We start from the raw sequence: 26017 nt of genomic DNA on the forward strand, positions 1-26017 counted from the left end.
TCCACGCACGGTCTTTCATGGCACAGGGTATCTCAGAGACCACCTGCTACTACTGTTTTCATTTGTAGCAATAATAGGAGTCAGAACCCTGGGTTTGGCTACAGTGTTTGGTCTGCTACACCAGACACTTGAAAGTAGTTAAGCTGGGGAGATACACCCGACCCGTCACGATATGTACTAAATGTAATGGAAATTCCTTTTCATAACCACTATTAGGCTATCTGTGGATGCAAAGCACCAAAATCACCAGGGAGAAAAGTCAGGTCTTTAAAAAGTAATGACCTTTTGAGGTCAGACTGGTTTACATAGCGAGTTCCAGACCAGTTAGAACTGCATAGTGAGAGTCGTTTTCAGGAGAAAAGAAAGTAACAACCTATGTCCACGGGCATAAGCAGTAGTAGTCGCTAGCAGTGGTTTCCCCGCTCTGGGTTGGTGCGTGGTGCACCGGTAATCCCAGTTGGGAGGACGGTCGCTCAAGGTCATCCTCAGCCACACAGTAAACTGCAGAGAAGCTTGCCTAGCGACGTGAGACCCCGTCTCAAAAACAAGTTTCTTCTTCTGGGTCTGAAAGTCTACAGACGCCTTGTTTAGCTGAGGCCTGTCCTGGCTCGGGGATCTCCCGAGACCTGAACTGTCCTTACTCCTAAGCCCGACAGGTCCCACGCGTGCTTCCGCAGTCCACGTTCCTTCCGCGCTCTAGAGGGAGCCCGCGGGCCCCGCTTCCGCAGCGGATATGTTTCGGAGGGGCAGCCGCCTGGGGCGGACTTCCAACACCTGCTGGGCCGCGATCCTGCCTGGGGACTTCCCGCCGTGTGCGCCCTCCCCACGCCACAGTCAGGCAACCCTCGGCCTCAGCGGCGCACAGGGTGGAGCCCGGCTGGGACCCTGCTGGCCTACAAAGGGCTAGCCGCCGGGCCTCCGACACTCCGGGGCAGAACCGCCACCCACCTGCCAGCCAGCCGGGGCCCAGGCTGCGGCCGTCCCCCTCCCGCTCGGCTCCGCGTAAAACCCGGTGCGGAGGCCGGTCCTCGGCTCCCTAGAGGCGGCGCGGCGCGGCGGACTGGGCATGCGCAATGCGCAGGGCCGGCTCCCAGCGCCAAAAGGAAGCGTTCTCGGAGATCGCAGCGGCTGCGCCGGGGTATGCGGAACGGGCTCGCGTGGCTGCTGCATCCCTCGCTACCCAGCACCTTGCGCTCCATCCTCGGCGCCCGCCCGCCGCTAGCGAAGCGACAGTGTGGGTAAGCGCCCCGAGCGCCCGGGCCCCACGCGGCCCGCGGGTCACCGTGGCTGTGCTGTGTGCTGCTGCAAAGTGGTGATTCAGCACTTGGCGCCGCCGCCGCCGCACCTCACGCCGCCGGTCCGGCCCGCCGGGTGCGTGGACGTCCGCGCCGAGGCCGCCTCCGGGGACCGGGAAGGGTCGGGCCTGGCGGGGAGGGCGGACGGGGACGGTGCCCTGGGATCGCTGGGCGGACGCCACAAGTGTAGGGGGTCTCGGGGCCGTCCGAGGCAGCGCGGCTGCTCTGGGAGCCGCGCACTCCCGCTGTCCTCCCGGAGCGGCCGGCCACCTGAGGCGGGCCCGGTGCCATGAGGTGGGGGGATCCGGGGAGTCGTGGGAGACCGCTTCTTACCCTGCAGCGCCGTCCTCGCGGGGACCGAGTTTCCTGGACTAGGGCAATGAGCATTGGGTGCTGTAAAAGTTTGCCTGTCTGGTCGGGAGTGAGCGTGAGCAGACAGGGGGATTGGGGAGCCGAAAGATACCTTGGGATCCCGCACAGCATCTGCCTTGTTTCACACCTAAGACAAGACAGGTTCAGAGAGAGTTCAGTGATTTTTCTTACGATTGCAGAGATTATGGCCAAACCAGGTTTGGATGCACGTTTTTCTTCGCTTTGTTTTTTGTTTTGTTTTGTTTTTGCAATTAGTGGCGTACTCCCTCCACTTTACCCCGCTCTGTGTATACTACAAATTTTCAGTCTTGTAATAAAGGCGTAAGGTGTTTTTTTCCTCCTTTTTTCTTTTCTTTCTTTTTCTGTGAATAAAAGAGAGATAGGCAGTATTATCTCGTTCTGCTAAGATCACTATTTGAAGCCCTCACGATTTTTACTAATATTTGACCTGCCGAATGCAGCGCGTTGTGGTTGTCTTTGTGTTCATATGTGAGCTGCCTTCCGAGCAACTTTGATTTGGCTGAAGCCATCTGACAAGCGATGAGCTTGACAGCGGACAGCCAGGAGCAGAGTGAGCGACAGAGGTGCGTTAGGGGATCTGGACTGATCTTTAAAGCGATGGCAAAAGTCATGGAATCTGGGCATGTGCGGACGTAATCCAGGCCAGGTGTACTGGTAGTTTGGAGGCTAGTGAATAGATTAGTTGAACCTTTGGGGAATTTCCCTGGGGGAATTAAGAAGGCACAAATGCCGTATAATGCTACCTTGGGCCTTGAAACCCCCGTCCGCCGAATCTTTAAATAATAGTGAATATTAGGGTTTCATTAAGAGTTTCGAATTGCACGGCAAGTAATCCCAGTTACTTGGGAGGTTGAGTCAAAACGATTGCAATTCAGGACCTGCAGAGGGAGTTCTAGGTCAGCCTCGGCAACCTAGGAAGATGCTCTTTAAAAAAAACAAACCAACAGTAGGGTTGGGGATATAGCCCAATGAGTTCTCGCTTGTCTTACTGTGTGCGGTGGGAGGGGGGTGCTGAGTTCAATCCCCAGTACTTCCCCCCCCAAAGCTGACGGGGCGGGGTGTGATCTGATGGAACTGGGAATATAGGGGATTTGACGCAAAGATCTGTGTGCGATGAAAGGGCGTGCGACCGGAGGCAGAGAACGATGCCTGCCGGGCCTAGTCTTTCCGGCCCCGACTGTGAAGGCAGCAGCGTTATTAGGCGGGACTAGTGGCGATGAGGAATTTATGGAACTTGTTTTCCGTCCCTCCATTTCCCACTACACTATAAAATCCTTTACAGTGTGGAAAAACAATCTCTGGGAGAGTGACTGGGTCCCTGGAAGAGCAGCCAGTGCTCTTAACCACCGAGCCAGCATTTAGCTCCATATTCAGATTTCCAGGACATTCTTACTGTGCATAGCCAGAAAAATGCCGGAACAGAGTTTGTCACCTGGAAGGATAGGTGGAGCCTGTTACAGCCTGTCTGATTGTAATGCCTTTGCCAGTGTTTGAGCATTTGTTTCCTGGTTTAACCTCTCAACAAAGAAATGTGGAAGATAATTCATTTAAAAGAAAGTCCACTGAGATGGCTTAGTGGGTAAGGGTGCTCATTGCCAAGCCTGACATGAGTTTGGTCTCCAGAACCCACATGGTAGGAGAGAACTAAATCCTGTGAGTTGCCCTCTGACCTTTACACAAGTGCATGATCTCTCACACACAGACACACACAGACACACACACACACACACACACACACATCCGCACACAAAATAAACCATGTAAGCTTCTTACAAATTTTAAACAAATAAAAACGAGTAAATAAAAAGCAGTTTTTCGTGCTGGGCGGTGATGGCACACGCCTTCATCCCAGCACTTGGGAGGCAGAGGCAGGCGGATCTCTGTGAGTTCGAGACCAGCCTGGTCTACAAGAGCTAGTTCCAGGACAGGTTCCAAAGCCACAGAGAAACCCTGTCTCGAAAAACAAACAACAACAACAACAACAACAAAAACAGTTTTTGAAACAACCGTAGTGAATATTGGGGCTGTGGAATTATCTTACTGTTGGGGACCTCGAATACTCCATCCTTGGCAACCACTTGGGACAGGGCTCCAGTCAGCCTTCCTGTTGACTGTGCTCTGTTTCTCTATTCCACATGCTTAGGAAACAGTCGTGATGTGAGCTGTTCGGACCTCTTAGGACTCGAGGGTGGGGTATAGCTCAGTCAGTGGTAAAGTCTTTGTCTCTAGCACACAAAGCCTTGGGAAACAATTCAGGCTTTTAAACCACTTTTAGACAAGCAAATGCCTTTTAATAGTTTAAAAAGGCAGGGCATCCTTAAGTATCTTCCACATCAGCCTACAAAATAAAAGGCTATATTCTGTCCATCTACCTTGAACTTAGGGTATATAGCAATCTCATAGAAATCTCACCAGAGTGTGGGGTAGGAGTGGGGAGTCTTTGTATGAGTTTCATAAAAATTGCTTCCCTTTCTATTTTACTGCTTGTAGATTTCCTAGACACCCACCCAGAGAATCGGCCTATCTTTCAGCCAGACAGCCAAGGCTAGGACTCTTTTTTCCCCGTAGCATTAGGTATGTTGAGCTCTGGAATCTTGAGTAGAACCTTCAGTTGGGTTGCTTTCAGTCTGCCCTTACTGTTTTCTGCTTGCTTGGCCATTATGTATCCTCATTAATTAAGTATCTATATTATTTTGATTGTCCACTATGCTCAACATTGTCATTAATCCTGTCCCCAAGGAGCTTTTAGCCATAAATAATGGATAATTATATTCCTTTGTTTCTGTTATTTTATTGAACATCTCCACTGTAGATGGAGACTGTGCTTCCATTTCTGGCTACCCAGACCCAAATAATCTTACAGAAACTATATTAATTACATCACTGTTTGGTCAGTGGCTCAGACGTATTCCTAGCTAGCTCTTAAATCTTAAATTAACCCACGTGGCTGTGAAGTTACCTCATTTTCTACTTGTCTTGTTTCCTCAGTGGCTAACTGGCGTCTGCTTGACTCTGCCTACTCACTCTCTCTATCTCTGTTTGGACTTCCCTCCTGGCTCTACTCTGCTAAGTCATTGGCCAAAACAGCTTTATTCATCAACCAATAAAAGCAACACATCTACATAAGGATATCCTGCATCATTATTAGCCCATTATTTGTGCTCATTAATTGAGTATCTATATTATTTTGATTGCCCACTATGCTCAGCATTATGAGGGTTGCAGGATGGTCATAAATCCTGTCCCCAAGGAGCTTTTGGTCATAAATAATGGATAATTATATTCTTTTGCTTCTGTTATTTTATTAGCATCTCCACTTTTATTCTTTGTTGATTCTTCCAGTTTATTTTAAAAAGTATTTAATTTTTTTCTTTCTTTTTTCTTAAAAATCACAACTCTGGGGGTTAGAGAGATGGCTCAATGGTTAAGAGCACTGACTGCTGTTTCAGAGAACCTGGTTTCAATTCCCAGCACCTACATGGTAGCTAGCAACTGTCTGTAACTCCAGTTCCAGGGGATCTAACACCCTCACAGGCATACCTGCATGGCAAACACCAATGCACATAAAATAAAAATAAATAAATCATTTTTAAAAGATCACATCTTTTTCCTTCCTTTCAAGGTAGAACTCAAAAAAATGTTTTTAAATTAAATTTTTATGTATTATGTGGTTATATGTATGTGTGGAAGTCAGAAGACAGATATGTGGAATTGATCTTTCCTTCCACTTCTGTAGGGGGTCCAGAAACAGAACTCATGCCTTAGGCTCTGAGCTATCTAGCTGACCCCATAAAATTTATTTATTTATTTTTTTAATATTGTTTCTCTCTCTCTCTCTCTCTCTCTCTCTCTCTCTCTCTCTCTCTCTCTCTCTCTCTCTGGATCTCACTGTGTAGCTCTGACTGTCCTGGAACTCACTCTGTTGACCAGGCTGGTGTTGAATTTACAGAGCTCCTCCTGCCCCTGGCTCCCAAGTGCTGCCACCATGCCCGGTGTTTTTATTTTTAATTGTTTGTATATGTGTGTATGTGAGCGCAGTGCTTTTGGAGGCCAGAAAAGGCTGTTGGGTCCGCTTGGAGTTGGAAACACAGGTGGTTGTGGTGGCATGTCTGTAATCTCAGTGCCTGAGAGACAGAGGTACGAGGATGGAGGATTTGAGGGCAGCTTGAGATATAAGTGATACCCTGTCTCTAAATAAGTCAGTTAATTAAATAAACATCTTTACTCTTCTCCAAGGAACTGCTTCTCTTCTTTGTCTATTTTTTTGTCTTTTTAAAAAAGATTTTATTGAGCTTTAATTGACATACTATAAATTGCACACACTCAAAAGATAAAATTTGATAAATTTGTAAAAAGCTGCCTTAACCATCTTCTTTGTCTATTAAAAGTGTGTCTGCATTAAAACTTTTTTGTTAACACAAAAAAATGGATTACTTTTTTTGAAACATTGTCTAATTCTATAACTCAGTGGGGCCTAGAGTTCACTATGTAGCTTAGTCTGGGCTCAGATTCATGGTGAGCCTCCTTCTCAGCCTCCCATGCTAGACAGATTATAGGTCTAAGCTACCACTCCTGGCTTACATGAAATTTCATAAAAATCAGAGCAGAAGAAAGGCACAGATCTGTGCAATTCACCAACGCATTGAGGTATCAGGCAGACTGGCCAGCAAATTGAGAAATCTTTCTGTAGGCTTCTGGCGCTATCTTACCATATCCTTAGCTTTCGGGTTGATTGAAGCCAGTGGCTAGCCAGGGTTTCACGTGATGGTCAGAGGGTATTAAGTCAGACACACAGGTGGTGATAGACAGCTGGTAAGAGGACTGCAGACAGGTCCAGGGAGTTTCTGCTTCCTGTCTTCATAACCACTCTTTCTGATAAATCAGTTTGTGCGGTCCCCAGTAGATGCGTTTTTCAGATGTGTTACTCAGATCTCAGTAACTCCTGGCATTGTCGGATTAATCTGGTTACTGTGCCACTTGCCCTGTGCCATTGTGTTGTTTATGTTTTGTAATAATTCACTTGTGCTCAGTGGCTCAAGGGCTGGCATCGAAATGGAGATCCTCCTGCCTCAAGCCTCCAGAGTGCTAGAATCATGGGCATGTATCACAATGGCCAGCTCAAATCCAAACTACTTTTTCTTTTTTCCTCCTTGAGTGAGTGTCTTGCCATGTAGCACAGGTTGATTACACACTGGCAGTTGTCCTTCCTAGTTCCCAGGTGCAGGTGTGAACACCATGTCCAGTGCAAGCTCACACTTTGTTATGGGCTTTTCGTTGCTTGTTTGTTTGAGACAAGGTCTCATGTATCCCAAGCTATCCTCAAACTCTCTATGTAGTTGAGGATGATTTTGAACTTCTGATCTTCCATCTCCCGAGATTAACATTTACAGATTTACACACATGCATGAGCCACCATGCTCGGTTTATGCTTAATTGAACCCACATATACTTGGCTACATGGGATTGAACCCAGGACTTCATATGTGATAGGCAAACATATTACCAACAGAGCTACATCTCTGTTCTTTAGTTATACTTAACCAGTTGGTTGTTTATTGTATATAACTTATTCATTTCCAGTTCTGGAATACCCTTTCCTGTTTCCTTTTTGGGTCTCAATCCTGCCTTGTAAAAATCATTTATTATATGTTGTGTATGGGAGGGGAGCACATGTGTGAGGGTGCTCACTTGGCGGTCAGAGGACAACTTTGTGGAGCCACATGTATCTATTTAAGTTCCCCAGTCACCCCAGGAGCATATCAAGGCACATTTGACAATGAGAATTCTGTATGGGACATTGCTAATGCAAACCTGTCCGTCATTACAGATATTCTAAGAGCTATGCCTGTTGCTACTCAGACCTGTGCTCAGACTTAGGTAATAAACTTCCTACTCAGCATGTTCTTTATGTGTTCAATATGTGTGTATGTATGTGTAATTTTATTTATAGGTAGGGGTGTTTCGCTTGCATGTGTGTCTGCATACCGTGTGCATGTTAGCATGCCTGGTGCCCACATGTCCAGGAAAGGGGGTCAGATCCCCTGAGACTGGAGCTACGAACAGTTATACGCTGCCATGTGGGAACAGGGAATTGAATCCAGGTCCTCTAAAAGAGCAGCCAGTGCTCTTAACTGCTGAGCCATCTCTCCAGCCTCTCAATATGTATTTTAAACTTAACATGTCCAAAAGCTATCTAGATACTTTCTCCAGTGTTAGCAGTCGAACCCAATGCCTTGTGTATGCCGGACAAGTGCTGTGACTGCCCTCTACCGCCAGCCCTTTCTCCTATCCCCCCATCTCTCTCTGCTCTCCTGCAGCCCCAGCTTTGATCTCCTCCCCACAAGGTCTGTCTTTTTAGTCCTTTAACATGCACATTTGCCATAATGAATATGTGGATATGTGCCCGTCTTTGCCTTTTACCTTGTTTGAGACAGGGTCTTTTCCGTGGTTTGCCATCGTGTATTCCAGGCTAGCTCATGCTCATGAACTTCCTGGGATTCTCCCGGCTCTCTCCTCCTTCTGCTCAGGATTTGAACTCAAGTTTGCACCATAAGCATTTTACCCTCTCAGCTATAGCCCCAGTCCTGTTTTTGTATTTTATTTTATTTTTTTAATTTATTTTTATTTTATGTGCATTGGTGTGAAGGTGTCAGATCCCCTGGAACTGGATTTTCAGATAGTTGTGAGCTGTCATGTGGGTGCTGGGAATTGAACCCAGGTTCTCTGGAAGAGCAGTCAGTGCTCCTAACCGCTGAGCCATTTCTCCAGCCCCCTGTATTTTATTTTAAAAGTAAGGGTTTTTGTTGTTGTTGTTGTTTATTTGTTTATTTTCTTGCAATGCTGGAAATTGCATCTAGGGCCCTGACGTGCTAGCCATGTACTCTATCACTGACTGCATCCTTGCCTTCTTCAACTTGTTTAAGCTAATATCTTAGCCATCTTTGATTTTTCCTTTTTTAATTAACTAATTTATCATATATAGAGTAGTCTGACTGCATGTATGCCTACTCACCAAAAGAGGGCACCAGATCTCATTATAGATTGTGAACCACCATGTGGTTGCTGGGAATTGCCATTGCCATTTAACTTCTGAACCATCTCTCCCGCACCCCCCCATCTTCTTTCTTAAATCCTTTATCCACCTATTCTATGCATCCCACTTCTGGTCCCTTCCCTCTGCTGTTCTCATCTACAGTCTTCTGTGTCACCCAGATGAACAGAAAAGCCTCTTAGCCAGTTCCATTACGTCTAAACTTGGTTCTCTGTACATAATCTGCCATCTAGTATAGTGTCATCTTTTGGAATCTAAGTCATTTTATTTATTTGTTAAAAAATCTTTCAGTTGCTCTGCCATTTACTGAGAGTTAAAGACATCTTCTATTGTCTCTACAATATCCAAGAAGAGCCTATGGAATCTGGCCTGTCCCCACCTCTCTGATCTTTTTCTAGAATCATTTCTCTTTCCTTTGTAGTCACGTCCTTGACTCACTTTTGCCTAACTCATTTGCACTGCTTACCTCTGCTGAAAGTGATCAGGAAGGGTTCCACTGAGAACATGGGATTAGCAAAGGCTAAAAGAAGTAGGAGAACTCATCTTTGAGAGATGAGATTTTTATTCCATAGGAAGTTAAAATGCATCTCTTTCAGTGATTACATGGCATGGAAGCTATGTTTTTAGGTGATTAATCTCTTTGGTTTTTAGAAACACAATTTGAAATTCAAGGAGCCATCAAAGTAATGCAATTAGAGGGTAGGGATGTGCCCTAGTTGGTGGAGAGCTTGCCTGTCATGTGAGAGGCTGTGGGTTCACTTCCTGGCACTGGGTAGGGTGGGGTCAGGGGTGGATGAGTGTGAATGGGTTAGGTGCAGTGGCACAGACCTATAGTCTCAGCTGCTTTGATGGATGAGGTATGAGAACAGCTTGAGTCCAGGAATTCTAGGCTGGTGTGGGCTAAGTAGATACTTGATACCCACACACACAGATACTCGGAAGTGTAAATGACAAGGATAAGGAGACTCATTAGATGACGCGTGAAGGATCCGGCAGCCTATAATAACTGATTGGGCGTGTAGGGGTGGAGTCCAGGGTCTTAGAATGAATGACTTTAAGGTGAGAGCTGCATGAGCCTAGACTAGGAGGGACAGCCAGAGTGAAGAAGACACGAGAGACTGAGCTGCAGACTGTGGGAAGAAGGCCGTTCCAGGTGGGATGTTGGTCCTGTCTGGCAGGTGGTTGGTTTCCCCAAGCATGCCAAGAGAACAGGCTGGTCAGGTACTATAGTGGGACTCAGTGGCAAGTCTCGTGGGCACTTCAGAGCTGGCTTTGCCTTTAGGAAGTTATGACATGGGCCTTCTCAGGATGGTGGACGGGACTGAACAGTCCTTAGTCACATAGGAAGGGAAATAAAATGAGGGTCTAGTTCATACAGATGTAGTGGAGGAAGGGTGCAGTTAGAAGGTCAAAGTTAGGTTGGTGAGTTCTGAGCTACTGCTGAGGTTTCTTAAGTTCCCTCTGCTGCTTAAGGATCAGAAATGGATGACCTCAGATATAAGTGAAATAGATCCAGCCGTGAGGCTCTTGCTGTTCTTGGAAATGGTTTTGTTTTGTTGCCCACCCTCTCTTCCACATGCACAGGGGTTCTCCAGGTAGCCCTGACTGTCCCAGTACTCACTCTGTAAACAAGACTGGCCTCAAACTCAGAGATCCACCTGCCTCTGCCTCCCAAGTGCTTGGATTAAAGGTATGCACCCCCACTGCTCAGCTTGATACTCAGAGGGGTTAAATTGTTCAATGAAATACAATAAGTGACTCAGCCAGACATGAATTCACTTGGGCTCATTCAGGAACCTTAGGGATTAGCTGTTATTCCGTCACTTCCCTGAAGGCAGCTTGACATCTCTAGTGGAGATGGGGAAGTCAGACAGGGAGGTAGGCTTAGAAAGGATATGCCAAATGGTGCTGAGTCTGAAAGAATTGCTAGTCCGGGGAGGCTTGCAAGAGTCATTTAAGTATGACTGGAATTTGGTTAGAATGTCTAAGCTGATTTCTTAGATTGGATGTAGAGTTGAACATATGGACATGCGTGGCTATACAGAAAATATTTATGTAGCGATGCCGATGGCACATGACCTCATGGAATGCTGGCATTTAGAGATACAGAGGAAACAAATCTGGAGAGTGTGGGAGTTCAGAGAATAGGAGATGATGTCAGGAACTGAATGGTCAGATGTGCTCAAAACGTTTTGAGGAGAAATGGGATATTGAGAAAAGATAAAAGGCCACTTTGTTGGCCATCAGCAAACAGTAAGTAATAGAAACCAAGTTTTGTGGGGTCCGACACAATTATTCTGAAAAACAAAAAGTGAGGTGTTGTTTGGGAAAATCCGATATCTAGGACAAAGCAGACCTAAGCAAAAGCAAGGAGATTCCAGCTATCTGTTAGGGCTTAAAGGAGGAAGCTAGTGGAGAGTGAAAGCCTAGGAAAAAAAGGGGGAGAGGAGGAGTGGTAGGGGGAGAAGTAAGAAACCCATTCGTATTATGTATTAATAATAATAATAATGAGAAAAGGTTGCTGGATGTGGTGACTCGGGCCAGTAATCCCCAGCAATTAGGAGGTGGAGGAAGAAGGGTTAGGAGTTGGAGGTGGACCAGCCTGGCCTACATGAGGCCATGTCTCAAAACAAACTAGAGAGGGAGGAGGGAGGGATAGTGAGGCCTTTCTGTTTCTGAGTTCTACCATTTTTCTCATGCTGTTAGGTAGTCCAGCAGCCGGGGTGGTTTTAAGGAATACTTCCAGTCCAGGGTCATGCCATAGCACTGTGCTTGCTCAGCTTGTAGGGTACTTGGTTTGGGGACATGTGTTGTGTTCTGTTTGGGGCAGGAGCTCTCTCGTCTATCCTCGGTGCTTAGCACATGTAGGTGTCCACTGAGTATTTGTCATGTGTCTGTCTACAGTCCTGGGTTGCTCCATGCTGGGTTGTTTCAGTTCTGGGTGCTCTGAATTAGAAGATTTTTCTTATATCCTATTTATTTGTTTGTTTGTTTGTTTAGTTTTAATAAGTCAGAGTCTTCCTATGTAGTTACCTGGCCTTGTACTTACTATGTAGCCCAGACTGACTTTCAAGCCTGAAGTCTTCTACCTCAGCCTTCCCAGTACTGGGATGTAAGTATGAGCCACACGTATTGTGTATTGGAAAATTTCTAGGCGTGTTCATCAGGTTTTTGGTCATAGGAAGAGTTGAGACACAGTTACCCTTTCGGTGCTGGCCCCTCAGCCACACAGTTGTCCCTCACTGGCCAGATGCTTTTCTCTTACCTCTAGATTTTATCTGGCTCAGAGCCTCATGCTGACTTGTGTGTGGTGACGGTTCGGCATGTTGGAAAGTTCCTGCTCTGTGGGATGTCACGTCTCTGACGTCACCGACCACACAAGTTTGGGTCTGAGGGCTCTTGGCTCTTGAGCTGGTCATTGTGCTCTTCACAGTGCTCCTGTGCAGAGGCAGAGAGTTTTTCTTTGGGACTTGGGGAAGAATCTGTGTATTCTGAATAAGCATAGTCCATAGAGGAAGGAGGAAGAGGCTACAGGTGACATTTACAAGGGTGTGTGATTTGTGCAGCCTGTAAAGTTCGGGCTTAGTAACAGTCAGTCCCTAGAATATGATGCTTCAGGGCACACAGGCTTTGGGGAAGCTGGACTTGTATTCATGTTGTCAAATAGGAAACAGGAGAAATAAGAGGTGGCCTGTGAGTAAGGTCAGGGTCTTGAAAGGCTGGTGTGTCACCATGGCAGTGCTAAAGAATGATCCCAGGGTCGAGTGCTGTGTCATCACCCAGATACATCCCCAGCTGAGATAAGTCTTCAGTTCTGTTTTTCAGAATGGCGACTATAGTTAGTAATAATAACAACATACTGTGTGTTTCTAAGTTGCTAAGAAAAGAAAATTCAAATGCTTTTACCTCAAAAATATAAATATGAGGTAGTAGGTATATTAATTCATTTAATTTAATCAGTGCACAGTGGCTACATATAGGAAAATACCACATTGTACCTATCCTATAAAAGGAAGGAGAAAATTAACATTGTACACTGCTGCCACTCAAACCTCAGGTCTCAGACTTATCGGTCACTCCGGTTGTATCATGTACTAAAAAGGTCTTAAAAGAAGACGTTCAGCTCAGACTTTGTTGTCTTCTGTTGTGGATCCTCTTAGCCTTTGACGGGAATAGTTGCACAGTCTTTCTTACCTTTTCCGACCTTGACTTTGGAGTTTGCGCGCCTTGTAAGTGCCCCCAGTTTGAGTTTCTATACTTCTCCTTGGGTTTCAGTGTAGGTTTTCCAGCTCCCCAGAGACTGCCACAGGGCTGCTAGCAGTGTTCTCCTTGTGCTAGCAAACGGTATCTGGAGTTCATTGGTCTCTTTATTGATACTTACTTTTATTAGTTATGGTTTGTGGGTTTTTTTGTTTTTTTTTTTTTTTTTTTGTTTTTTTTTGAGACAGGGTTTCTCTTTGTAACCCTGGCTGTCCTGGTTGTAGACTAGGCTGTCCTCAAACTCAGAGATCCCCCTGCCTGTGCCTCCGTAGTGCTGGGTTTAAAGATGTGCATCACCACTACCTGACTTACTTTTATCAATTTAACAGTTCATCCTAGTGAGCTTTTGTTAAAAAGTTACTTTATCCCTTTGTTATCTTTTGAGGAAATACTTTAAAACTATTTAAATACATTTTCAAACGAAACTATTAATTTTATTTATTTATTTGTTTGTTTTTGAGACATAGTCTCAATGTGTAGTCCAGACTGGCTGTGTGTGTTGTGTGTCCGCCTGAGTGCCTGTGTGGAGGCCAAAGGCTGATGTCTTTTCTCTTTTGGAGACAGGGTCTCTCACTTAATCAGGAGTTCACTGATTCAGCTAGACTGACTGGCCAACAAGTTTGGGAATCCGCCTGTCCTCGCTGCTTACCCCAGCACTAGGATTACAAATGAGGCCACCGTGCCTGGCATTTCTATTTGGAATCAAGTCCTTGTGTCTACACAGGCACTTTGTCCACTAAACAGTTTCCTCAGCCCCTGGTCCTGATTTATGTTCCTCCTGTTTCAGCCTCCAGAGTGCTGCTATCGTAGGAATGTGCCACCCATGCCCTGCTTTGTTCCTTTTATTTATCTTTCAGGATAGATTTATCATGTATGTGTGTACATGTTTGTGTGTGCGTGCATGTGCATGTATAGTGTGGAGGCTGGAGGTCAGCATAAGATGCCTTCCTCCATCAGTCTTCACCTTACTTTTTGAGGTGGGATGTCTCCCTGAATCTGAGGAGTACACGCCTGCCAAGACTGGCTGGGCAGCAGGCTCCAGGGACCCTCCTCTGCCTCTCCACTACTAGGACTCTAGGTGCATGCCTCCATGCCCAGTTTTCTCACGTGGATGCTTGGGATCTGAGTTCAACCCCTCATACTTGCATAGCAAGCACTTCATCAAATGAGATGTCTGCCCAGATCCACATAGAGGTTTCTGTCTAGTTCCTCCCCCCCCCCCCCCAATGAAACAGGCTTATGTAGTCCTGGCTAGTGCCAGACTCTCTATGTATTAGAGGATGACCTTGAGCTCCTGATCCTCTTGTCTCTGCCTCCTGAGTGCTATAATTATAGCATGTGGCACCATGCCTGGCTAGCTTTAATTCATTACTGTTACTATTTAATGTAATACTTATGTTTTAAATGTGGGCATTGGGAATCTGAACGCTAGCGTCTATCCATTGACTATCCCATCATTCTCTTAGCACTTTATTATTTTTGATCTGTAAAATGTTTCAGGTTTCTAGTCATGGAATCAACCTTTTCTCCAAGGAGCTGTGGTTGTTTTTAGTGGAGAAGTCCAAGTTAGAAAGCAAGTTTGTGGTGCAGTATACACTGCTACTTAGGGAGGAAAAATCGGGGCCCTGGGTCCTCTCAGTGGACAGGATGAAGGCAGGAGGTTTATGTATACAAATAAATAGGTTTTTTATCTATGGATGAATACATGTATCTGTATATATTTATTCATGTACATGCATATGTGTATGTATTCATGTGTGTAAATAGAAATATATATGTACAGACATGTTTACATTTGTATTTCTATATCTGCTTGTATACTGAAAGCTGCAAGTTCACACAGACAGCTCCAGTGAATTGCAAGGTTAATTTTGGCTTTTATTCTTTACATATTTGTAACTCTTTTCCCTGATGTGAGGACCCTGGTTCTCACTGTCCTATATATCCCTCACTTACTGAGCCCCACCCCAGTGTGACCAGCGCCTGTCTCATCGCTGCTGGCACATCCCTTGCCTGTGAAGTCGCTCCTGGCTCTTGTCACTCCCCACCACCAGCGAATGACTGCCCTGCCTTTGACCTTTGGCAGGCATTGGCGGTTGTTCTTGCAGGCTCCCGTTGGATACACCTCTGCACCTGACTCAAGCTTTGTCTCCCCTGTTGGGCTATGGAGGATGGGGTGCCGTCCTTGTTTCCTGGGGGATGCAGATATTATAAGACTTGAGTTCCTGTTTCTAAATACCCTTGCCAGGTGGTGGTGGTGGCATACTCAGGAGGCAGAGGCAGGCAGATCTCTGTGAGTTCAAGGCCAGCCTGGTCTACAGAGTGAGTTCCAGGACAGCCAGGGCTACAAACAGAAACCCTGTCTCTGAAAAAAAAAAAAAAGTTGAAAATAGAGCTCAGGACAAGTCCTAACTCCGCATGCTGTCTACATGATTTTGGGTGCAAACTGAAGAAGGGGATGGATATCCTTGAAACATTAGTATCTTGCTTTTTTTCTCTGTTAATTAGCCTTGTTGTGACATGGACAGCCCTGGTTAGCAAAAACAAGTTCAGTCTGGGGCATATCAGTTCATTGAGTAGAGAGACGTGCCTTCAAGTCCAGTAAGCTGGGCTCTTGAAAGATTCTGCTGCGTAACGATGACCTGGTGACCTGTTACCATAGGTTCCTCTCCCTGGTTTGACATGATGCTTGATATCTGTAGATTTGGATTTGATTCCCAGTCCTGTCTAAAGCCTGTCTTTGCCAGGTCACTTCCCTGAGGTCTCACTTCCCAGGATCCATACATTCTTCGAATGTATGTCCTTAAAAAAGCATGTGCTGTGCGAGAGCCTGGCTGAACAGGGTCGGGAGCCCGTCCAGCGCAGGCTTAGAGGGCCAGTGTGCCTTTTCACGGTTCACCCTGTATTTGTGCCTTAGATTGCTCATTCCAGGACAAGTCCTTGTAGATCTTTTTTCTCTTTCCTTCATGGTCCATTCTCTTCCTTTTCTTTTAAGCCTTTTCTGGTTTAAATGTATAGGTAGGTAGATCGAAGTTTATGACAGTTTATGCGTTTTGATGAGGCTGTCTCCTGTTCCTAAGTGTTTAGAATTGGTTGTAATGATTCTCATTCCTTATTTGGGGGCAGTAGCAGACTGAAAAGGAGAGTCTCGTTCTCAGCACTGTTGACATTTTGATCCTTTACTGTGCAGCTGTCCTGTGCGCTGCAGGATGCTAAGCAGCACCCCTGGCCTCAGTACTCCTCATTTGTGACAGCTAAAGATGTCTCCAAACACAGCCAGGTGTCCCCTGGGAGATGGGGTGAAATTGTCAACTTCTAAAACTACGGGCTATAAATATTGCCTCCCAAATAGCAATTACACAGGAATTATTAGCTACCTGCTTTCCTGATAGTCTGCCCGATGATGTTTTGACCTCTGGAGATGACAGTATGCAGTTGGAATTTGCACGAGCCTGTAGTCAAAATGCCAGTAATAACACAGTGGTTACTGAGACAGTCTGTTTGCATCTCACCCTTATAGGGCCGCAATAACAACCATGGTTCTGATAATAAGCTGCCATCTGTTGATGCCTTGTATGTGCCGGGCAGCGCCCTAATGAAGTTTAGTTAAATGTATTCACTGGAGATAACCTGTGAAGTCTGCCCAAGTTTGATGCTGCATGTCCCTGTCAATTTAATAACCTAAGTGAACATTATATTTGACTCTTGAGATGAGAAAGTTCAATTCCAAGAGCCTAGTAGTATCCCAGGTGAGAAACAACAAAGAGATCATTTGTTAGCAATGAAATATGGCTACTAAACCATGCTAAGAGGGTCAGCAAATTTCCTTAACCAGCATTATCTGAGGTGGGCAGACTGTATTGTGTCTTGTGTCTCATCCAGGGTGTGTGTAGTGTTCAAATGAGCCCTCAAGAGATAGAGCCTCTGTACAGGATATGAGTAGTTATGACTTGCTTTCCTCGAGGCTGTTTTGAGAGAACTAGTTTCAGGCCAGTACTGATTTGAATTCATCTTTAGGACCTGTGACATCAGTCTTTAAGCTGCCTTTGCTGTTTTGTGTTCATGGGACATCTGTGAGAAAGATAATTCATTCGTACACGTTAAGTGTGAATTTGGAGAAATAAAACTCTATATGATGTTCTCTTAAAAATAAAGAACCTGAGCCGAGTGGTGGTAGTGCACACCTTTAATCCCAGCACTCAGGAGACCGAGGCCAGCCTGGTCCACAAGAGCTAGCTAGTTCCAGGACAGGTTCCAAAGCTACAGAGAAAATCTGTCGTAAAACCTGTCTTGAGACAGGGTTTCTCTGTGTAGACCTAGTTGTTTTGGAACTCAGAGAGCTACCTGCCTCTGCCAGTGCTGGGATTAAAGATGTACACCACCACTGCCTGTCTGAGTCTGTATCATTCAAATCCTGATTGTCTGATATAAATGTTTGGAGAATGTTTATTTCATGTGTATCAGTATTTTGCTTGAGTGTATTCATGTGCACTGCATGCATACCTGCTGCCTATCAGAGGCCAGGAGAGGGTGTCAGATATGTTGGAACTGGAATTACAGAGAGTTGTAAGCTTCCATGTGGGTTCTGGGAACTGAACCCCAGCCCCCTGAAAGAGTAGCAAGTGCTCTTAACTGTTGAGCTGTCTCTCTAGCCTCTACAGGTTGAAAAATTTGAGGAGGGAATTTATTCAAAATTTTATCATTTGGGAGGCTGGAGAGATGGCTCAGTCAGTGAAGTGCCAGCCCAGTGATGATCACCGGGCTCAGTGAAAGACCATGTTGTTAAGTAATAATAATAATAATAATAATAGTTTGGCTTTTACTTTTTATTACATTTAGTGCTGGTCACTCAATTGTTTTTGGAGAATACTAAGGCTTTTTCTTTTGTCTTGTTTGTTTGTTTTGTGGTCCTAGTAACGAAACCCAGGCTTTGCACACTAGGTGAGTGCTCCACAGCTGGGCTCTATCCCACCTTTATTTCTAACTCTTTACTTAGAGTTTAAAGCTAGTAATGACTAAAAGCTTGTTTTTGAACAAGGAGTAACAATGGTGTCCATGCTGTCCTGTGGTGTCCCTGCTGTCCTTATATAGGCCTCCTTGCCTTTTTAAGATTGTTACTGTCTCTTGTTTGAAACAGAGTCTCACTGTGTAGCCCTGGCTCTCCTGGAACTTTCTATGTAGACCAGGCTGGCCTCAAACTCAAAGAGATCCACCTGCCTCTGCCTCCTGAGTGAGTGCTGGATTAGAAACAATGTACCACTGTGCCTAGTTCCTATCTCACCCCTCCTCCCCAGACTCCCACTCAAGATCTTGCTCTGTGTCCTGGGCTGGCCTTAAACTCATGATTTTCCTGTATCAGCCGTCCAAGTGCTGGGGTTACAGGCCTGTGCCACCACACCAAACTCTGTTGGGTTTCCTAGTTCTGTGTTTGTGATAGCACCAACAAGTGATTGTCACAGGACACAAGCAGAAAGGGTTAGGTTGATAACTGTCACAGTAATTAGACTGTTATTTCTTAAACCTTCTTGAGTTAGATATTGTTAAGGTTTTCAGTATGACTTTTGATGACTGATATTTATAATGTTAGTAATTGACTTTTGTTTTACTGTTCTTTATGACAGGACTTTTTATTGTAATGTAATACGTGTTTAGCATGATGTGGTTTTGCAAACTGAACATACCTGTGTAACCAGCACGTGACCAGGAGGACTTCCTTGTGATCCTTTTATTTACTGTGTCTTCCCAAGGTAATGGCTTTCCAGATGAACACGTAGTTTGGTTTGTTTTCATACTTGGTATACATGCATGTATACATCATTTATTTCTGTATCCAGCCCTTTTCATTCGACCTATTAGTGAGGCCTGTCCTTACTGTTGTGTTTTGTTTTCTTATTGGTTAACTCACTTGTGTGATTGAACCACAGTTTGTCTGTCTTTCTGTTTCTCTCTCTTATCTAGACAGGGTTTCTCTGTGTCTTAGCTGTCCTGAAGCTTGCTTTGTTGACCAGGCTGGCCTCTAACTCAGAGATCCACCTGCCTCTTTCTCCTAAATGCTGGGAATAGAGGCATGCTCCACCAGACCCAGCCACAGTATATCTCTGTATAGTCACTGAGCATACTATCATAATGCTATGGAACGATTATGCATTTATTTTGAATATATATATATACTAGAATTGTTAGTTTTCAGTGTCAACATTATTATATTGACATTATTATATTATATTAATGATTGTTTTTTTTTTTTCTCTTTTTCTTTTTTAGCCAAGGTCTCTATATAGTCCAGGCCAGTCTTGAACTTGTAGTAACGCTCCTACCCCATACCCTGGAGGGTTGAGATTATAGGGGTGACACATCATGCTTGTAGTAACAGTTTTTGAAGATGACTGTGTGGATTAGTGTTTGGGTGCCTGTATAGCTTCGATGATACTTGATATTCGCCATCATTTTCTTCTATCCACTCTGGTAGCTATGCAGTGGAAATTTAGAGAGTCTGTGGGAAGAATTAGCTAAAAATTTGAAGCTCCTCATAGCATTAATCTGCACATCAACCCCATACCCTTCATCAAAGCCTTCCTGTAACCCCTTTATGCAGTAGAGCAGCCCTCCTGGGACAGGCATAGTCTGCACTGGGGTCAGCACATTCCCAGAGAAGATGCTGAGGGATGCTCAACTCACTCCAGGGTGCTCGTGCCTGTGGAATTCCAGTTTTGGTTTCTAGCACCTCCACAACCCTTTACCATGTGCGGAAGTGTGATTTTGTGATTTATTGTCTTTTTCTAGTTGAAACTGTGTCTGATTGTCACAACCCACCCTGTCCTCTGCAGGGGTGGGAGTTATCACTAGGTTCTTAGTAGCTTTCCATGAGCACAGTCCTGTTACCTGGTAGTTTCTCTCCCCTACTATGTGTTTTGTTTCTTTTTCTTGCTTTCTTGGGCTGTTTAGTGCTGCCAGGATAGGGTTGGACAGAAAAGGACTTGTTCTGGGACTGCAAGTACTGCATCATTTCAGCATTGCGTGAGACCGTTGCTCTTGGTTTTTGTAAATGTTCTTTTTTAGATGAAGGAATATTTTTTTAAAAAACTTTTATTATGTATATGTGTGTATCTGAGTATAGGTTTTTGCGCATGAGTACAGTATGGAGGCCAGAAGAAGGTGTGGGAGCCTTGGAACTGTGATTACGGGTGGTTACAAGCCATCCATCATCAATAGTGTGACCCAAACTCATGTCTTCTGTAAGAGCAGTATGTCCTCTTAACTGCTGAGCTAGATCTCCAGCTCTTGATGTCTTTCCTATAAAGGTCATTATTGGGCCTGGCCATTGTGGCACATGCCTTTAATCCCAGCACTTGGGAGTCAGAGTCAGGCAGATCTCTGTACAGAGCAAGTTCCAGGACTTGCTACACAGAGAAATCTGTCTTGAAAAGAAAAAATAAAATAAATCATATTAGTTTCAAATACTTATTCTTTGTTTACCAAGGAGATTATGATTCGTCTTTTTTTTCTGGTTGTGCGGTTTCATGCATACTTTTGAACAAGTCGTGGTGCTGGAGAGGTGGCCTGGTGGTTAGGAGCACTGACTGCTCTTCCAGAGGACCCAGGTTCAATTCCCAGCACCCACATGGCAGCTCACAACTGTCTGTAACTCCAGTTCCAGGGGATCCGAGACCTTCACACCAATGTACATAAAGTAAAGTTAAATAAATCATAAAAAATTCAAAAAAAGAAAAATAAGTCACACATAAACCAATTATGTAATTGTTTTCATATAAGAGATGGTTTTTTTGCAATGTCTCTGCTGTATATTTCCTTTTTTTAAAAAACATACTTTATGGGCTGGAGAGATGGCTCAGCAGTTAAGAGCACTGGTTGCTCTTCCAGAGGACCTGAGTTCAATGCTCTGCACCTACATGTGACTCACAACCATCTGAAATGAGATCTGGCACCCTCTTCTGGCATGCAAACACACATGCAGACAAAATTCTGTATACATAATAAATGAATAAATCTTAAAAACATATTTATATATAACAATACACTTTACATATTAAGCAACTATAATAGAATGGTTTTAAGTAGTTTTAAAAAGAGAAAAAGGAAAAAAAATTCAGGTTAAAAAAACTCCCCAAAAAGAGTTGAAAATAATAATTTTTTTCCTGCGTGGGTCAGTGTAATGCATGTATTCAGTGACTAGGCATACCAGTTCCCATTGCACTAATGGTCAGTGGCATTAGAAAGAGAGCCCAACTTTCAGTCACTGCCTCAAAGTAATACCACATGTTGGATCCTTTTGTAATGTAAAAATGGCTTACTGCTTCAGTATACAGAAGCTGAGTTCACAGATACACCATGCAAATAAAAAAAACTATGTTGGAGTTGAAAATAGAAGAAAAATGTGCTTCATGTACTCATTGTGACTCGTGTGTCCTTCGCCACTTTCTGGTATGAGACAGGGTTTCATGTGTCCCAGGTTTGCCTGGAACTCACTATGTCTAGATGATGACTCTGAACTTCTAATCCTCCTGAATGCTGAGATTACAGGCGGCCTGGATTATTGGTCTGGGGCTGAACCCAGGGCTTCATTGCCTCGTAGGCAAGGATTCTACTAACTGGACTACATCCCCAGCCCATAGTTTCCTTTTTATGAGGAGTGTATTGTGAGACAGGAGGACTCTGTTGGCAGGATCCTTCCACTGCCTGCCTTTGTTGTACATAGAGAAGGAGAAAAATCCTGAAACCTTGTCCTTGGAGCAGTTCTGACTCACCGTGTTCTATTACTTAGCATCCTAAGAAAGGTAATGGGGTCAAGGAAGGACTTTGAGGGTGGTGCTGGGAGCCGAGGAAAGCCGTGCATGATTGCCCTAGGTCCCACCTGCCACCTCCCCTTCCCACGCTTCCTCTTTCTCTGTGGTTCCTGCTTTACCACAAGTCAACCTGACTGACTGCAGTTGGACAAGTTGCTTAATCACCAGGTTTTGTTTCTCCTTGGGGTTGAGGATGGTGACCATCCCAGCAGCTGTGAACCACTGTGTAAAGAGAATGAGAAGATTAATGAGCAATTTACAAAACAATGACTTTAACAAAAGTGGGAGTGATTGTTAGGATTACATTTGTACAATGCTACCTCACACTCACATTTTGTAATAACCCAAAGACTATGCAGAGGTTACTTGTGATGCGGACTGTGCAGAGGGTACTTGTGATGCGGACCGTGCAGAGGGTACTTGTGATGCGGACCGTGCAGAGGGTACTTGTGATGTGAGCTGTACAGAGGGTACTTGTGATGTGAGCTGTGCAGAGGGTCTTGTGATGTGGATACTCACCCTCACCTGTAACTACACCCCTTAAAAACCCTGTACTAGGAGTTGTAACTGAAGTTTGGTTCATTCGCTTGAGTTATTGTCTCTGGAAGATGCTCCCTGTTAAACGTCTTACCTTGGGAGTTAACAGCTCTTGATAAGCAGGTACTTGAACTTCACATTTGGTGAAGAACTGATCTTTAAAGTGCTGGGTGGTGGTGGCGCACACCTTTAATCCCAGCCCTCGGGAGGTAGAAGCAGGTGGATCTCTGTGAGTTTGAGACCAGCCTGGTCTACAGACTAGGACTAGGTCTAGGACTGGCTCCATAGCCACTGAGAAATGAGAAACCTTGTCTCGAAAAAGCAAAAAAAAAAAAAAAAAAGCATATAAAAAAGTGCTATTGCTGTAGGGGTCATTTAAATTGCAACCACCGTAGTTCTTTTAAAGTTCCAGTTGTTGGTCATGAACTCTTTTTTCAGAGGGCCAGGGCATAGAGTAAGAACAGCTGGGCTTCTGTATGGAACGAGGGCACAGTTCCAGCTGTGGGAGATGAGAACTACCCACAGATTTCCGTCCATCCTCACCTTCTTGAGTTAGCTTCTCTGTGAACCGAAGATAACTGCCCCTAAGGTAGAAGATCCGTGAATAGATGGTGCCCTCAAACATGCTGCTGGTCTTTAGATCAAGTGCTTATAACTTACCATGTTGAGGCACCGTAGGCTTCCCCGTACTCCCGGAACTCACTCTCTCTGCCCTGCTTCCAGTGGGAGCACAGGTGTTTTGGCTGTGTTTCTGTCTGAGTGCTTACCTCTGTGCCCTTCCTCCACATACCGGAGCCTCGGAAGATCCAGTTTTCATTTATTGGGAGTGGATGGGTGGGTTCCACAGAAGGTTTGGATTTATAAACATGGCTATTAGCACGATCGCGTACCTGTTCAGGTTTGCAGGCCATTATTTCTAAACTGGCAGATCTTGTGGAGCGCAACCAGGGTGGGAAGAAAGCCAGAAGCAAAGCAAACTTTCCCAATCTATTATTAAGCAGACTGGAACCCTGAACGATACATGAGAAAGACTATAAAAGCTCATCTGAATAGAAGGCTATTTACACAGTAAGATTTTAGAAGCAGTAAATTCACATTTGATTTAAGAGATATTAGAGGCTTCATAAGTCATAAATCTGTTGGTTTCTAGCGTTATAAATCAGTCTTCCTTCTGTGGAACACACTGATCCACTCCCCAAACCGCATACTCCCTGGAGCCAGTAAGATGACCCGCCGGATAAGGGGACTCACCACCGATCTCAAGGACCTGAGCTGACTCCCTCAAGCTGTTCTGACTTCCACACACAAAAATAAAAAATATGTTATAAAAAAATTAAAATTTCTAAAATTAAAAAAAATAAATTCTTAAAAACTTAGTATAGGAAAAAAAAACTTAGTATAGGGATTTGGAAACGACTTTCTGTTAGGCAGATTTGTTTTGGAAAATATGAAATCCAGGCCTTCACATGTTTTACTTCATAATTTGTTTTTTTTCGAGACCGGGTTTCTCTGTGCAGCCCTGGCTGTCCTGGAACTCACTTTGTAGACTAGGCTGGCCTCGAACTCACAGAGATCCTCCTGCCTCTGCCTCTCAAGTGCTGGGTTAAAGGTGTGTACCACCACCGCCTGGCCATAATTTTGTTTGTGTTTGGTTTTCTTTTTGCAGTACTGGGGATGGAACCAGAGCCTGGCACATGCTGAGCTCCTAGTCAGCCACCAAGCTCCATCCCCAGCGGGTGACTTTCAGGCGGAGGTTCTAGTCACGCTGTCACTTGAAGAGCACCCCACCAGGCTTCTGGGGCTTCTGCTGGGGTTGCCTGCTTTATTTCTGTTAAGAGGCCTGGCTTCTTCCTTCTTCCCTTCTACTCTGACCGTCCCCGACTCTCTGTTCTCCTAAACTGGGCTAGATACTGCTCTTTCCTTACTACACTGTGCCAGGCAAGCCTGTCACTAACTTAAAAGATAAAATACTTTCCTGTCTGCCTGGTGCTCGTCTGTGTCTTGCAGAGCAAGGGCTCTGGTGCCCTTATCTTTGTAGTGGATGGATGTACATCCATGTGGTGCCTGGACCTGGGTCTCTATGGGCCTCCTGAAATGTTTGGATGTGGGGTTGGGAGGCGGGGGTAGGCCTCAGCCCACCCCAGCAGGGTATGAGTTGTGATGTTTTTGTGAAATGATTTTGGGTAATGATTCACTCTCCCTGAGCTTCCACTTCTGGGCATCTTATTAAAATGCCCAGCGGAGTATGGCTGAGTAGGTCTGCGGTGGACTCTGATGTTTTACATCGTCTAACCAAGCTCTCAGGAGGGGCCAGCTCTGCCAGTTCTCCAGTTACAATGGCCTAAGTAGGATGGTTGGCTTTTGTGAGCATAGTTGTTTTAAATTTTGAAGAAAACCACAAATGAAGTAATTTCTAAACATGCCTCAGTTTACCAGAATGCTGGGTGATGACAGTTCTGTATCTTAGAAAGTTTCCAACATATGGTAATATCCCTAAAGCTGACAGCAAGTTAATTGCTCCTACAATTTTGACTTTGACAAGTTAAAAATACCAAATAAATGTCTGGGAGAGCATGTGAGTTAGCATTTGCTCCTCATCTAAAACACGGGATGCTTGCTTATTGAAGACGGGGCTTATGCTAATGAAGCCGAGATAGAGAGACATGTGATCTCCCGAGTATAAATATAAGTCCACAGACAGGCAAGCTGTTGATGACTCCATCCTCAGAGGAGGCGTTCCCAGGCATTTCCCCGGTTCTCCAGAAGGTAAGGATCAAGTCTCTGTAGAGAGGGTGCTGATGCACTGTCTGGAAACACGTCCTTTTGAAAATGTTGCCCAGGTTTCCTTTTTCCTTTCTCAGGAAGCCATGGTATTTGATATGCAGCATTGCTAGTTGGGAGATTTTTAGCCATTCTTGATTCTGTGAGCAAATGTCTACAAGTAGTTGCATTGGTTTTAATGTGTTTGTCTCTTCTCAGCTCCGCTAGGGATCTGAGTCAGGTAGAGCTTCAATGTCCAAATGCTTACAGCCATGTCTTGGACTCCAGTCATTCATTCAGAAAAAGTGTTTGCTGGGCCTGCAGCTGTCAGTCCCTGCTAGTCTGTGCCCCTGCTTCCTACTTTTTGTTTTACTGTGTGTGCAGGTTAAAATATGATCTTGCTACATAACTCAGGCTGGCCTCTAACCCTGTTGTTCATCCTGCTTTGGCCTCCTGGCTATTAGGATTACAAATGCCTGTCACAAGTTAAACATTTTTTTTTCTACAAAATTTAAATCTGGACAGGAGAAGTTGAAAACCAGCTAGAAGTAAAGTATATATTGCTCATAGTTGAATTGGCCATTTTTATATAATGAGGTGGATATTTGTTTGTTTGTTTCTTTGAGACAGAATGCCAAGCAGGTTGGCCTTAGATTCCAACCAGAGCTCCTTATGTATCTGAGAATGACCTCCAACTCCTGATCCTCCTTGTGACCACCTCCCAGAAACTGAGACAGGGTTTCTCTGTGTATCCCTGGCGGTCCTGGACCTAACTCTGTAGACCAGGCTGGCCTCGAACTCACTGTTTTAATCCCCCAGAGAATTCCAGTCTGTACTGTCAAAGGGAGCTGAATCGCGCCTTCTCATGACTGGTGTGCAATGAGGGAAGTTTGTGAGTTGTCATCGTCATGTTTCAG

General features: G+C 44.9%; 1 protein-coding gene across 3 annotated transcripts in view; it reads left to right on the forward strand.

Moving 5' to 3' along the window:
* Window positions 1–1046: 1046 nt before the first annotated feature.
* Window positions 1047–26017, forward strand: part of Ide (insulin degrading enzyme) — a 92646-nt gene continuing 67675 nt past the window's right edge. Inside the window, exon 1 of one of the 3 annotated variants that reach the window (XM_048438922.3) lies at window positions 1047–1238. In XM_048438922.3, the coding sequence (XP_048294879.1) occupies window positions 1141–1238 (98 nt within the window). In that variant the 5' untranslated portion in view covers window positions 1047–1140. Of the gene's footprint in view, window positions 1239–18620; window positions 18747–26017 lie in introns of those variants that run through there. The other 2 variants (XM_048438920.3, XM_048438921.3) reach the window with 2 other exon arrangements.

The sequence above is a fragment of the Myodes glareolus genome, chromosome 7 (assembly GCF_982192425.1).
Source record: "Myodes glareolus chromosome 7, mMyoGla1.1, whole genome shotgun sequence".
Lineage (NCBI taxonomy): Eukaryota > Metazoa > Chordata > Mammalia > Rodentia > Cricetidae > Myodes > Myodes glareolus.